At 45.3% G+C, this 15109-nt stretch overlaps 1 protein-coding gene across 5 annotated transcripts in view; it reads right to left on the reverse strand.

The window, feature by feature from the left end:
• Positions 1 to 15109, reverse strand: part of ADPRM (ADP-ribose/CDP-alcohol diphosphatase, manganese dependent) — a 139051-nt gene that overhangs the window by 100101 nt on the left and 23841 nt on the right. Inside the window, exon 4 of one of the 5 annotated variants that reach the window (XM_059147346.1) lies at positions 13663 to 13894. The exons of the other annotated variants lie outside the window; for them this stretch is intronic. Within the exon in view, the coding sequence (XP_059003329.1) occupies positions 13836 to 13894 (59 nt within the window). The 3' untranslated portion in view covers positions 13663 to 13835. Of the gene's footprint in view, positions 1 to 13662; positions 13895 to 15109 lie in introns of those variants that run through there. 5 annotated transcript variants of the gene reach the window in all.

A 15109-nucleotide genomic window follows, 5' to 3' on the forward strand; every position in this document is an offset into this window, starting at 1 on the left:
TTCAGTCTGTCAGTGCACATGACCCTTTCTAACGTACCCTACACCAGCAGTTCTTTTAAACCTCTTTTCTTAGTCCGTATATTCCACAGTATAGAGAACAAAACTGGGTGGAGCTGCTCTGATTACAGATGGGGTGAGGCAGCTGGAGTCACAGCCACCTGACCCCCTGCCGCGCCCCCACCCTTTCACAGTGGTCCCCGGAGAATCACCACCTCCCTCCTCCCCAACATGAAGTACGGTTTGAAAATCTCCAGTGTGCATGTTTCTGGGCAGGGGGAAGGAAGCCAAGTATCTGGGACCTAGGCTTCCAGGGGGGCTCTGCCCCCAACACACTCCATGACCGGACAAGTCACTTCACCTCTCAGATTTCAGGGTAACACCTGTAACTCACAAGGGGACCTGACTTTCTGCCCATCCCAAGCTGCTGCTTGATAGTTGGGCCAGACTGCTGCCAAAGCCTCTCTAGCAAATTGTGTCCTTCCCAGACCGGCTGGAAGCCAAAGACAAGAAAATGAAGGAAGGAAAGGGCAAGGCTTACTGTGCCCTTAGCTCACCAACCAGATGCAGAAGGAACCAGACCTCCCGTATTAGTCATCAGCTTGAAACTTTGGAATTACTCCTTCTCAAATGGGAGGGGTTAACTCCCTCCCTTCCCCTTGGCCCACCTAGCCCCTGTATGTGTGTGTTTCTCAACCTCCCCTCTTTGTTTCCCGGCTTTCTATCAGGCATTTGGACTTCAATCAAACGCAAGTACTACATTATCAACCAGGAAAGCACTCAGTAACTATTTGATTGTAGAACTTAAAATGTCCTTTCTGATAAATGAATCCTGCTTCTTTCCATAGACTATGATGTCTTAAAAACACATTTACACAGAACATAATTCAATTTTTAAAGGAGCTATAAAGCAGGTTTCCCCACAGAGATCAAAGGCCCCACTTCCTGCAGGTTGTATGCAGGCCTGTATCTACTTGCAGAGATAAGAAGGGCCAACATCCAAGCTGAACTAATTTCAGAGCAGGACCAGCAGATCAGTGATAAATGTTTTTTAAGAGACTCTGTTGAAATGTGCAATTGCACTGTCTTGCAGACACAAGAAAGCCATATGCTCTGTCTGGGGTGTAATTACTGAGTGGTGGTATGTTAGGATCATTTCAAAGAAATGTTCTCCAGGCAGAAACAGGGTTTGGGGTGCTAAATGAGGAAGGGGCTTAGGTAGGAGGACATAACTATTTACCAGAAAGGGGGTGGCAGTAATTTCTGGGTCATGTGACACACCAGCCTCCAGGTTAACAAAGCAACTTGTGACTCACACCCACCGTGAAACTGCCCAAGGGATTCAGGTATTTTCCACTCAGGTCTCATTTGGGACCAGAATCAGGTCTTCCCCCATTAATTCTGTACTTTTTCTCCATAAAGGGCCATAATCATAAAGGGCCTCATAAAGGGCCATAATGAAAATTATTTTCTGAAAGCATTTTCTAGGCCAACACTGAGTTAGGTGTTTGTTCACTCGTTCATCCATCTTACAAATCTTTACTGTCAAGCCTACTGTGTGCCAGGCTCTATTTGGGGTGTTGGGGATACGGGGATGGGTAGAAAACAGAAAGTCTATCTTCTCATGGCTCACATTCAAGTGGGAAGAGTATTTTTAAATGAGCAAATAAAGGGGCGCCTGGGTGGCTCAGTTGCTTAGGCATCTGATTCTTGGTCTCAGCTTAGGTCTTGATCTCAGGGTTGTTGGTTCAAGCCGTGGGTTGGGCTCCACACTGGGCATGGAATCTACTTAATAAAAAAAATTTTTTTAAAGAGAGAGCAAATAAAAATACAATGTTAAGCAATGAGAAGTGCTTAGGAGAAAAATAAAGCAGGCTAAAGGGGTAGAAAGTGAAGAGGGGTACTATGTCAGATGGCAAGGTATAGTCTTCAGGATAGGATATCATCTGAGAGTAACCTAAAGGAAGTGAGACATCAAGTAACAGAGAGAGAAAGTAGTCCAAGTAGAAGAAATACCACTGGGAAACACTACAGCAGGCATGTTTGGTATGTTGGAAGAACAGCTGGGAAGTCAGTAGGTATGGTATAGAATGAGCAAAGAAGAGAGAGGTAGGACATGAAATCGGAGAGGTCATGGACCTTGTAGGAAGGATACAGACATGGGACTTTATTTTGGCACCAACGGAGAATCTTGATTTTTTTTTCTTTACAACAGTTCTGGCTGCTAGGAGGAAAACAGAATTTAAGAGGACAATGGTGGAAGATGAGAAGTCATTTAGACAACAAATGGAACATTCCAGGTAAGAGACTTCTGTGCTAACCACAAGGGTGGAGAAGAGTGGTCTCACTGTGAACATATTTCAAAAGTGGCAGCAACAGATCTGTTGCTGAATTGACTGTGGAAGAGAAAAATAGGTCAAAGATTATTTTAAGGATTTTGGCTTGAGCAAATGGGAGAACTGCCATTTACAAAATGAAGATTTGAAGGTGGAGCTGGTGGGGAGGGATAAAAAATTTGGCTTTACCACAGGTGGGCCCCATCCCCAGTGCTCTTTCTTGGCCTCACTAAAGCCAAGAGTGTGCATTGTCCAGCACTCACACCTTGCATCAATAAAACTGTGGACAGAGGCACCTGGGTAGCTCACTAGTTGAGTGTCTGCCACTAGCTCAGGTCATGATCCAAGTGTCCTGGGATCAAGCACTACATAGGGCTCCCTGCTTATCAGGGTAGTCTGCTTCTCCCTCTCCCACTCTCCCTGCTTGTGTTTCCTCTCACGCTGTGTCTCTGTCAAATAAATAAATAAAATCTAAATAAATAAAAATAAAGCTGTGGGCATGTCTCACCCTCCACACTCTCCCAGAACCTTGCTAAAGCTGGTGGGAAACTGCGTTCATTCAGGAAACACCTAGTGCTTGTCTGTCTCTGGTGGCCAGAGGAGGATTGTACAATCAGAAAGACAGGTTAGAGCACACTCAGGGCACTCACACACAGAGACTGAAACAAACGCCCATTCTGCCTGTGAAAAAGGTCCATTTCTTTGTGGATAGGCTTTAGGTTTGCCACATATATAGAGGTTACAAAGGAATTCCCAGGGAATGTAGGCAGAAAGACATCATTTTTACAGTCTCCCGTGGCCTTGCCAGCTTGCTGGCCCCTCCCAGATAAGAGCTTATGTGTTTGTCTGAAGTCCTGATTCTTTCAACTGTCATCCAGGGGATACCTCCAGACTTCCAGAGGTCAACAACTGCAGTTCCACAGGACTGTGTATGCCTACCTATGCTAAAAGTGGCTGCCTGAGGACCTGGCTTCCAATCAGCCTGAAGCTATGTGCTTACTGAGATCACTCCCTCTGGAAAACACTTGACAGCCCCTCAACAATTAGAAGCTACTGGAACTGATCAAGAATAAATCAGACTACGTTGACCATAATGAAGGTACAAGAGACAACTAAGAGCTAGGGCAAGGTTGAAAGATAAGTTTCCCCTCCTACACAAGCCACTCCTTCAAGACTGGGAGAGGCATCTGTTTTGCATAATACACAGAAACAAGCACAGAGAGTTGAGCAAAATTAGAAAATAAAGGAATATGTTCCAAGAAAAAGAACAAGACAAAATCTCAGGGGAAAAGAAAAAAAACCCACAAACCCTTAATAAAACAGAGATAAGTAATCTGATAAAGAGGTCAAAGTAATAGAAGCTTGCTAAACTCAGAAGGATGGATGCACACAGTGAGAACTTCAACAAAGAGACAGAAGATATAAGAAAGTACCAAACAGAAGTCACAGAGCTAAAGAACACAATAACTGAAATGAAAAATAAACTAGAGGTGTTCATCAGAAGACAAAACAGAAGAAAAAATGAACAACCTGGAAGACAGGGCAATGGACCTCCCCAAATAGAGCTGCAAAAAGAAAAAGCTTTTTGAAAAGTGAAGATATCTTGGGGTGCCTGGGTGGCTTAGTAGGTTAAGTGTATGCCTCCGGCTCAGGTCATGGTCTCAGGATCCTGGGATCGAGCCCCCCATCAGGCTCTCTGCTCAGCAGGAATTCTGCTTCTCCCTCTGTCTACCGCTCCCCCCAACTGTTATCTCTATCTCTCTAATAAATAAACAAAATCTTTTTTTGAAAAAAGTAAAGCTACCTTAAGAGAATAATAAATAAAATCTTTTTAAAAAAGTGAAGATATCTTAAGAGACACCATTAAGCAGAATAACATTCACATGATAAATGTCCCAGAAAGAGAAGAGAAAGGGACAGAAAACTTACTAGGAGAAATAATGGCTGAAAACTTCCCTCATCTGGGGAAGGAAAGTCTCAGGGAAGGAAAGAGACATCCAAATTCAGGAAGCCAAGAGAGTTCCAGATTAGATGAGCTCAAAGATGTCCACACCAAAACACATTATAATTAATGTCAAAAATTAAAGATAAAGAATCTTGAAAGCTGCAAGAGAAAAACAACTTGTTATATACAAAGGGGTCACCATAAAACTAACAACTAATTTTTCAGTAGAAACTCTGCAGGCCAGAAGAAATTGGCTTGATATAGTCAAAGTGCTAAAAATAAAAAACTTTCAACCAAGAATATCCTAACCATCAAGACTAACATTTAGAATTGAAGGAAAGATAAAGAGTTTTTCAGACAAGCAAAACCTAAAGAAGTTCATCACCACCACACTGGTCTTATAAGAAATGTTAAAGAGACTTTTTTTAAGCAGAAAAGAAGACATTGACAAGAAAACATATTAAAATAAAAATGTCACTAGTAAAGGTGAATATAAAATAAAGGTATGAACCACTTATAAAGATAGAATTAAGGTTGAAGGAAAAAAGTAGTAAAATTAACTATAGCTATAAAAATTAGTTAAGGATTACACAAAATAAAAAGATGTAAATACAACATCAAAAACATAAAACATGTGAGGGGAAATAAAAATGTAGAGGTTTTAAAAATGTATTAATATTCAAGCTGCAACTAACTTAAGATACCATATAAATAAATAATATGTAATACCAACTTATTATTCATAGGCTGCTCTTTGTGAACTTCATGTTTCTTAAAAAACAAACAAAACAAAAACAAAAAAAAACCCACAAAGCAAAAACCTACACAAAAGATCATCAGAAAGGAATATAATAAGCATAATACAAAAAAAATGTCATCAAACCACAGAGGAAGAGAACAAGAAAAGAAAGGAAGAGAGAGGAACTATAAATAAATGTAAATGGACTAGAATCTCCAATCAAATGACACAGAGCAAAAACAAAACAAAACAAACAAAAAAGACTCATCTACATATTGCCTATGAGATACTCACTTCAGATCTAAGGACGCACATAAACCAAAAGTGAAGGGACAGAAAAAGATATTCCCTGAAATAGAAAGGTAAAGAAAGCTTGTGCAGCTTTACCTGTGTCAGACAAAATAGACTTTAAAACAAAGACTATGATAAAAGATAAGGGCATCCCATATTGATAAAAAGGTCAATCCAATGAGGTGATTTAGTTGTAAATATTGATACATCTAATATAGGAGGACTTAAATATATAAAGCAAATATTAACAGACCTAAAGGGAGAAATTCACAGCAATACAATAATGTAGGGGACTTTAATACTCCACTTACATCAATGAATAGATCATCCAAAGAAAAAATCAACAGGAAAACACTATACTAGATGGAATTAATAGTTTTATATAGAACATTCCATCCAAAAGCAGTAAAATACACATTCTTGTCAAGTGCATATGGAACATTCCCTAGGATAGAGCACATGTTAGGCCATGAAACAAATGTCCATAAACTGAAAAAAACTGAAATCATATCAAGCATCTTTTCCAACTACAATGGTATAAAAGAGAAGTCAATTACATGAAAACTGAAGAAATCACAGATATGTAGGGGTTAAACAACATGCTACTGAAAAACTAATGAGTCAATGAAGAAATCACAAGGAAAATTCAAAGAAAATCCCTGAGACAGATGGAAATGGAAATAATCCAAAATTAATGGGATGCGGCAAGAGCAGTTCTAACAAGGAAATTTATAGCCATACAGACCTACCTTCTGAAACAAGAAAAACTCAAACAATCTAGCTTTACACCTAAAGGAACTAGAAAAAGAAGAACAAACTAAACCCAGAGTTAGTAGAGGGAAGGAAATCATAAAGAGTAGAGCAAAAATAACTGAAATAGAGACTTTAAAAAAAAAAAATAGAAAGGATCAATGAAACTAAGACCTGGTTCTTTGAAAGAATAAACAAAGCAGACAATCTTTTAGCTAGATTCACCAAGAAAAAAAAAGAGAAGGCTCAAATAAATACAATGAAATGAAAGAGGAGAAATTACAACAGATACCACAGAAATATGAAGGAAAGATCATAAGAGACTAATATGGACAATTACATACCAACAACTAGGTAACATAGAACACATGATAAACTCCCAGAAATATACAATCTTCCAAGACTGAACCATGAAGAAAGAGAAGATCTAAATAGACTAATTACCAGTAAGGAGGTTTGATCATTAATCGATATTACCCAAGTGCCCCAATCTGTCATTTTTTTAATGAGTTTCAAGTAAGATGCAGACATTAGGACCCTTCACCTGTAAACACTTCAGTGTGTGTATCATTAACTAGAGTTTAATATTTGCTTACTGCTTTCCTTTTCTGAGATAAAGTTTGCAAACAGAGAAATTAACAAATCTCAAGCTTTTGTATGCTGAGTCTGAACAAATAACATACACACCCAGGAACTGAAACCTCCATCAAGATACAGAGCATTGTCATCACCCCCAGAAAGTTCCCTCCTGCCCTTTGCCCCCTTCACCCCATAGACAACCGCTGATCTAATGTTTTTCCCCATAGATGATTTTGTCTATTCCAGAATTTCCCGTAAATGGAATCCTCCAGCATGCACTCTTCTGTGCCTGGCTTCCTTGGCTCAGCACAACGCTTTTGCAATTCACTAACGCTATAGTGTGTTATTAGTAGTTCATTTCTTGTTTTTTTTTTTTTTGCTAGTAACATTCCATTATGTGCATATTATCACAAGCCGTTTATCCATTCTCCTGTTCACAGCAGTGATTATTTTGATAAAGGAAATGATTCTTTAACGATTTTCTAGTTGGGATGCTTCTGCTTTTCTGTTAAGAATTCTCTCATTATTTAAAGCAAACTGGGTGCGAGTCATGGCTTTTAGGAGCCATGTCTCTGACATCAGAAAGCTGTGGGTTCCGATTTACTAACAAGGTGATCTCTTGCCAGTCACCTCGCCACCCACACTGTGCTTTGTTTTTCCCAACTCTGGGCATGAAAATATCTAAAGGATGTGAGAGCTTATCCAGATGAGAGCAGCTAGTTCATTCCTTGTAACAATGTAACCATAAGTAACAGGTGCCTGCTCTGTTCTGACTAGGCTAAGCCAGCAGGAAACAAAAGGAGGCAGGTCTTCAGGAGGCTTTCAGACCATGGGTTACACAGAACACCAGACAGCTAGCTGCACAGTTAATGATTTAATTGTCATTGTTACCAGCGCTGCAGGGGGAGAAGAGGCAGCTGGGGGGAGCCTGTAACAGGGTTACTCAAGGGCAGAGCTAAGTAGGGAAAGGAAGGGGAAGCCTTCCAGGCAGAAGGAGCCACAGAGCTACAGGCTCTCTGGAGGGATGGAGCAGCGCATATTGGGAGAAGGGGAGAAGGCTGTGTCAGAGGAGAGCACAGGCAGGTATGGGAGGTGGAGGAGAAACCAGAAGGGCCATGGATGAGGGAAGGCTGGCCAGACTGAGTTTTGTAGACAGTGTTCAGAGCTCAGAGCCCTAGGCAGTGAGGACAGGCTGGATTGGATCCTTCACATGAAACTGTTAGCTGGGCGCTGTCTGCTTTGTTCACTGTTACAGCCCCCAGTGCTCAGAACAATGTCTGGATGGATCTGGGGAAGGGAGGGAGGGAGGGAGAGTGGGAGGCTTGATTTGAAGCCAAGGTTTGGGATTTGTGTCTGACACAGGTCGCTGGCTGCAGTGCAGAGACTGAGTGGGAGGAAGCTGGCAATGTGCTTGCATTTGCTGGGGGGCCATTAACAAAAGAGCATGGGCTGGGTGGCTGTAGCCACAGAAATCTATTTTCTCACACGTCTGTAGATGGGAAGTCTGAGACCAGGGTACCATCAGGGTGGCTTTCTGGAGAGATCTCTCCTCCTGGCTTGTAGGTGGCCAGCCTCTCACTGTGTCCTTACGTGGCTTTCCACCGTTCCTGCCCAGAGAGATCTCTGTATCTGTTCTTACAAGGATGTCAGTCCTATCAGATTAGCGCCCTACCCTTGTGATTTCACCTAACTTTATCTCACAAGAGCCCCTGGTATCCCAAAGCAATCACCTCTGGGGGTCAGAGCTAAGATACAGGAGTGGGGGGGGGGGCACAGTTCCATCCACAGCAGGATCATCGCAGGGAAACCAGGTAGGAGGTGAGGGAAGAAATGCTGATGGCTGGAGTTAGGTGTTGGCATTGAGCCAAAAAGTCTGCTAGCGTCAGTGGTGGACTTTCACAGGGAAGGAGGAGTTGGAAGTGTCCAGGAGAACACGGAGGTTTCTGCAGTGAGTGTTAGTGAATTGAATGGTGGCCCCCGAAAAGATCTGTCCCCGTCCTAACCCCTGGAAACTATGAATGTGACCTTATTTAGAAAAAGGGTCTTTCCAGATCTCTAGGTGAGATCATCCCAGATTACCCAGGGGGGGCCATACATCCAACAAGCCAGTCCATCTGTCTCTATATAAGAGAAAAAAGAATGAAGACAGGGACCAAAGAAGGTGCTGTGAAGGGACAGTCATGTGACCACAAGGAGCCCCACCCCCTCAAAAGCTGAAGGAGTCTCCCCAGAGCCTCAAAAGAAAGGAGTCTTCCCAGAGCCTTCAGAGGGGAGTGCATCCCTGCTGTCGCCTTAATTTTGGACTTCTGGTCTCCAGATGGTGGGAGAATGCATTTCTGTGGGTTTAAGTCACCAGTTTGGTGATAACTACTAAGGCAACCCTTGGCAGCTAACCCTAAAGAGTAACTGAGTCTCGGGTTAAGAGGTCACCTGGGAGAGCCGGGGCCTGTAGAATGGGAGGGAGGGTTTAGATGAGGAAACGGTTGCTCTGTGGTGACTACAGGGTGCGAAGGACATCCAAGGGCAGAAGCCCGGCTCATTGTGAATTCTCAACATCTGACCGCTAGTATCATTATTATTTACTTTCATTGTGCCCTGGTGTTCGAAGAAGTGATCTCTCCCCTTGGACATACCTGATCTGCCCGGAATCTCAGAGTGGCAACAATCTGAGTTTCTGCCAGGACACGGTGGAGCTCAGGTCTTCCCCTGCAACACTCCCCTTTGGACACCAGTATTTCCGGGTACAAAGTTCTGTTTGTACCTCTTCGCCTTGGGCTGAGCCCAGCTCCGCACCCTCCAAGAAAGTCTAGGGCACAACCAGGCAGGCGGAGCCAATGGAAATAGCTGGCCTGCCCCGCCCTCCTTCCCTTCTTCCTCCCACAGAACAGCCGCCAAGCCCTGTGGACTCCATTGGTAGCAGGAGTCCGCCATCTTGTGGACACCCACCGTCCTAACAGCCTGGTCCTAAATCAGGTCAGGATGAGAGAGAAGGGGGCTCCAATGTCCCTTCACTTTTCTCACCTCCAAGTACAGCTTCATGGAACCAGGCTCCAAAGGCCAAGGGTTTGGGTGAAACCATCTTTCTGGTCGTTAAAAGAGCTAAGATGCAAGCACAACGGCATCGAAGCAAGCCATGAAGGACTGTCCCTTTGGTATCTGGTGGGTCTGCAGGCTCTCCGTTAGGCCCCTGGCTCTCCAGTTAATGCGGAAGGAGTGGCTGTTTGGTGGTAGAGAGAGAGTGATGGGCTTACTCGCCTCTCCGCTTTCACAAACCTACAGGAGGCCTCCTTATGCCCCTGGAGAGGTCCAATTCTGAGTCACAGGTCAGACAAGCTGGGGTCTTTCTCAAGGACTGTACTTAAGAGCTGGCACATGTCTCACTGTCTTCATCCATTAAATGGGGATCATAACCCACTTGCCTGATTGATGTGTTGTTGGCATGAAATGGGTTCCTCTACACACATGCTTAGAATATTGCCTAACCCTGCAGGCTCAGTACATGTTAACTATCACAGTACACACACACACACACACACACACACACACACATACACACACACACACACACCCCAAACCCAACCTTACAGCAACTTCCTGGATGATGGCTACAAGGTCAAAACTAAGTCATGCTTTAAAGCAATAAGAGTAAAGTATAAGGAGAAGCAGGAGAAGCTAGGTTCCACCTGAAGAGGCACTGTCCCTCGCCTTCTCCACCGGCACTCACCCTTCCCTCTCCAGGAAGCTTCTCGAAGCCCTTGGATAAAACCCGATCCCCCTTGTTGCAGACATCCCCATGGTGGTCCACGCTTACCCACAGTTCCCTGCTGGGGTCACATGCCTGTGTATGTGATTACTGTTCCGTCTTCCCATGCCACAGGGCAAGGACCATGTCTGTCCTGTGCACAGTCACAACCTTGGTTATCAGCAGAGTGTCTGACACATAGGAAGTCCTGAATAAATATTTAGTGACTGTGTGATGGGGAGCAGAGTGATGCACAGAAATACATGTGGAGGATACACTGAGCTGTACATATTCCCCCTCTGGAGATATAAGGGAACATCCAGGATTTCAAGGAACACTATTTGAGCCTAGCATCTTTCATTGTCAATCAGGACGATTAAGCCTTAAGGCTTTCACAACATGGTCTGAGTTTTGCTAACAGTAGAAACCAAGTCCTTTATGGAGACCAGATGGGTTTTGCAAAAGCAAATCAGTCCTCGTCACAGTGAGATGCATGTCTGATTTCAGAGAGCCTGGGAGGGAGAAGTCTTCATAGCTGGGAATAGGATCCTTTCCTTGTCCTATTCTAACCCCACCCCCTGCCAACAACAGCAGATTCCTGACACAGACTCGGCAGACTGGAGGGAAGGGTGGACATCCAGCGTGGTGGATGGAGAAAGGTGGATGGAGAAAGGTGGATGGGACAGTCTCTGGCACAGGACAGGACTCCTGTTCCCTGTCATCTCAGTCCCCAACACGTCATCCAGGGAGCATCACCAACACCCACATTTAGGACACTCTGCAGAGCGAGGGTCCCCTCACTGATGAGGATCTGGCCGCAGACCCTGTCTCTACCGCTCCATCCCACTCCAGAGTGGTTGACCCCCCTAGCAGGAATGATGAGGGGGACGGCTACAAGGTCAGCGAGTCTAGACAAGAGAATGGCGCTGTCAGGATCACACCTGAACACTCAGAAACCAACCGATGGTTGGCGCCGCACGTCATCTCCTTCTCTACTCTGTAGGCCGGGTGGGTATGAGGCCATTCTCTCTGGATCTAGAGCTCTGGAACCACAGCAACAGGAGGAACAGAGCTTGTGAATCGCCCCTCGGTCCACACCAGCCCCCACAAGGATGGCTTGATGGGGAATTGTGAGCGTCCACGGCCAGGGGAGAAAACCACCTCTTTGGCCTGGGCCAGGATGGGCTGTGCCTGCCCTTGCCCCCTGGGCAGACAGGACTCTGTGGTTTTCCACAGCCGCCAATTCCCCTCTGCTGACACTCTTCTTTTATATTTGTTTGAGCCTTCCCCAGCCCTCCCTCGCTCCCGTGGCCGCGGAAGTGGGTTTACCAGTGTCTGCTTGGTCCCTTAGTGGTGAATTCATAACCTCACTTGCAGAGAACAAGCAAGCCCCTCTATTTGCAAGCCCTCTGAGGACAGATCCCTGTCTGCTGCCCAGTCCCCTTCACTCGACACTGGGGGCTCTCGCTGATCTCACGATGCTGTCGCTGACCTGGTAGCTGGGGGCCAGCCCAGCAAGATGAAGGCCTTTGGAGCCGGTTCTGCAGAAGCCAGCGGAACAGGCCCCTGCGGCGGTGTGACACGGCAATTTAAAAGGAAGATGAAGTGACTTGCTCATGGGATAGCTCTCTGGGAGACTGGATTCATTTAGACTTGTTTCTCATCACTTTTCAGACCAGGCCTTCTCTTCCTATCTTTGCAAAATTGGACTAAAGGATTTCAAGCATCAGCTTAACTACTGAATCATGATTTTGCAAGTCGCCATTTGGTGTCACGGGGGACAAAAACCCAACTCACACAGGAGAGGCCGTTCCCAGCAACCCAAGGGGATGGTTCTGGAACCTCAAGGGATGGCATCAGGTACCCACCTGCCTTCTTCATCTCGGAGCTCAGATTCTTCTATGTCAGTATACCCTCAGGAAAGGCTTGCTTCTGGTAGCGTCGGCCCATAAGCCATCAGCCCATCATAATCAGCAGAAAAAGAAAGCCCTTCACTAATAGTCTAGCTAGGGTTACCAGTCTTTGCAAATACTGGGGACAGGCTTATACTAAAAAAGCATTCCCTGTTGATTCGAAATGCAAATTCTGTACTTTGTCTGGCAACCTCAGTCCAGCACAGGTCCCAGGACCTGTTTGAACCACTTGGCCAGTTTGAACCACATACTATCCCAGACCCCAGTCACTGTGGTCAGGAGGATGGGTTACGCCAAGCGGCAGGCCAGGGTCACCTCCTTATCTTTGGAAAGGGGGCAGCATGGTCAGCCCTCTGTCTATGCCCCAATAGCGGGAGGTGGGTCCCTTCCCAAATAACTGGGATGCCAACCCTAGAAGAAGGGGAATGAAGCTGGTACAAGTGAAAAGAATCCATGTCCACACAGTGATCCGGAAGGTCCCAGACAACAGGGAAAAGTAAAAAACTCCACAGTGGCTTTATGGCACACCATTTTCACACCGTTCCTTCCTTGCCACGCACACTACTGTCTGGTTGGCCGAGCAGGTATTAGAATCCCTCCCTGCATGAGTTTGCTACGGCTGCCATGACAATGCACCACAGACTGGTGAGCCTAAACAACAGACAGCTATTTTCAGATTATAATTCTGGAGGCGGGAAGTCCACGGTCAAGGTGTCAACAGGGCGGCTTTCTTCCAAGGCCTTCCTCCTGGCTTTGCGGATGGCCATCTTCTTGCCGTGTCTTCACGTGGTCCTTCTGCTGTGTGTGTTGTGTGTCTGTGTCCTAATCTCCACTTCTTAGAAGGACACGGGTCATATCAGACGCACCCTATTGGCCTCATTTTAACTTAATTACTTCTTTGAAGACCCTCACTCCCAGTGGAAGGTGAAATAAAATGGAGTCACTTATGTCAAGGGGTTTTATAAAGGGAGCCAGGGAACCATTAAGGAGGTGGGCGTTACACACATCCTTACTGGGTAGAACTTTGCCACTGGGCCAGACCACAGATATCCCAAGGACTCTGCGTGAACACCTACAGCGGGCTACAGACTTTTGCTTAGTGATAGCCTTGGCAACCAATTATATCTCGCCAACATTTGCTTTCTGCCACCAAAGCCAATCCAGATTCTTTGTAAATGACCTATGCAAGCATTCCCCTTTGTCTTTAGGAACCCAACTCCTATTCTCTCGTGAGACACAATTTGGGCTGCTACCCAAAACTGTGCCCCCCAAATTGCAATTAGGGTCAAGACTTCAACGTAGGAATTGGCATGGGGATGCTACCTTCTCCTTCATTTATTACTATTTTTTTCCAGGTAAGGAATAGGGCAGTGAGGGTGGTCACGACTTGTCCCCAGTCCCAGGGCTGGCTGAGCAGTGGAACTCACTAAGAAGCCATGTCTTCTGACTGGCCTTTTTCCCCAACACGTAGCCAGCCCTCCACTGGCCTGCTTGATCTCTTCCAGAAAAACACTGGGCAAATCCACCCTCCTGGGCTTGGCACTCAGCACAGGGCCAGGGCCCAGCAGGTGATGTTCTTGAAATAAGCATTCCTTAGGAGGACTGAAACAGAAAAAAAAAAAAAATCCTTAAAGCATTTTAGGAGATTAGCTAAAAGGAGAGGAGGACAGGAGCACGTGCTCATGATTTGAAGTGATAAAGACTCCTTAGAACAGCAAAAATGATGAGGCCTATGGATGTGTAAATGAGCCTGGGGAAGACTAATCAGAGGATAAATTACAAAACAAAAAAAAACAAAAAAAGACTGTAAAACAAGTAAGAGGGAGAACAGTGAATATTTCAGTGTCTTTTAGTTCATAAGAAATTCATGAGCAATGTGTGTGGAAATTTTGTTGCTTTTGGTAGTGGGAAAGAATTGTAAATATGTATAATATGTAAATACCTTTTATAATAAAAGCCCATGAAGATAAATGAGGCTGTCTGCAGAAAAGCTGTGAGCTGTGTAAGATGCCAGAATTAACCGTCATCACTAAGAAATTACCATAATGCTTACAGGGCACTGAAAGTTCTTCCCGCTCTGGAAAGATATGCATAAATACTAATCAGAAGATGCGCACAGACCCAGCGCCTCTTTCTTTCTCCACCCCGCTCTGGCTCTCCATCTCTCTCTCTCTCTCTCTCTCTCTTTTTTTTTTTTTTCAAGTGAGGAATGCAGTTTTGGTGACCAGGCAGCAGAGATGGACCTATAGAGTTCAAGTATGACCTCCTTCCGCCACCCATGACCTGCGCTGAAAGTGGACCCTAACCACCTCGAAGACCACCTCAAACTTTCTGACTCTTTTCCAGCTTATCTCTCAACTGGGGCAAAAGACCCTGCTGGCAAAGCACCCCCTGATGGGAACCAGACCTCCCCTTCAACCAGTAAGGATTTCCCACAGCCAGCAAGACCCCGCCCATGACTGACCCCAAGACAATGACACACCCGACCTGCATGCCCACCTGCACCGCCAGCAGAGCGCACACACGCATCCCTGTCCCTCATTTTCCTCATGTAAATCTGGAAGTATTTTCAGCACTTTGGAGACAGTCTTTGAGCAGCCGTCTGAGTTCTTCCCTGGTATCCGCCTCCCTGAAATAAATTCCTTTCTTGTTTCCCCACCACTCCTCTCCCTGCCTGCGGAGTTTGTCAGCGGAGCAGTGACCAGATCTGGTCTGTTTGGGGCGCGCGGAGCCAGGTGCTCTGCGCCTCTAGGTACTGCAATCTTGGCCAAGTCATCCAATCGCTCTGGGACCCGCTTCCCTCATCTGTGAAATGGG

The sequence above is a fragment of the Mustela lutreola genome, chromosome 15 (assembly GCF_030435805.1).
Source record: "Mustela lutreola isolate mMusLut2 chromosome 15, mMusLut2.pri, whole genome shotgun sequence".
Taxonomy (NCBI): Eukaryota; Metazoa; Chordata; class Mammalia; order Carnivora; family Mustelidae; genus Mustela; species Mustela lutreola.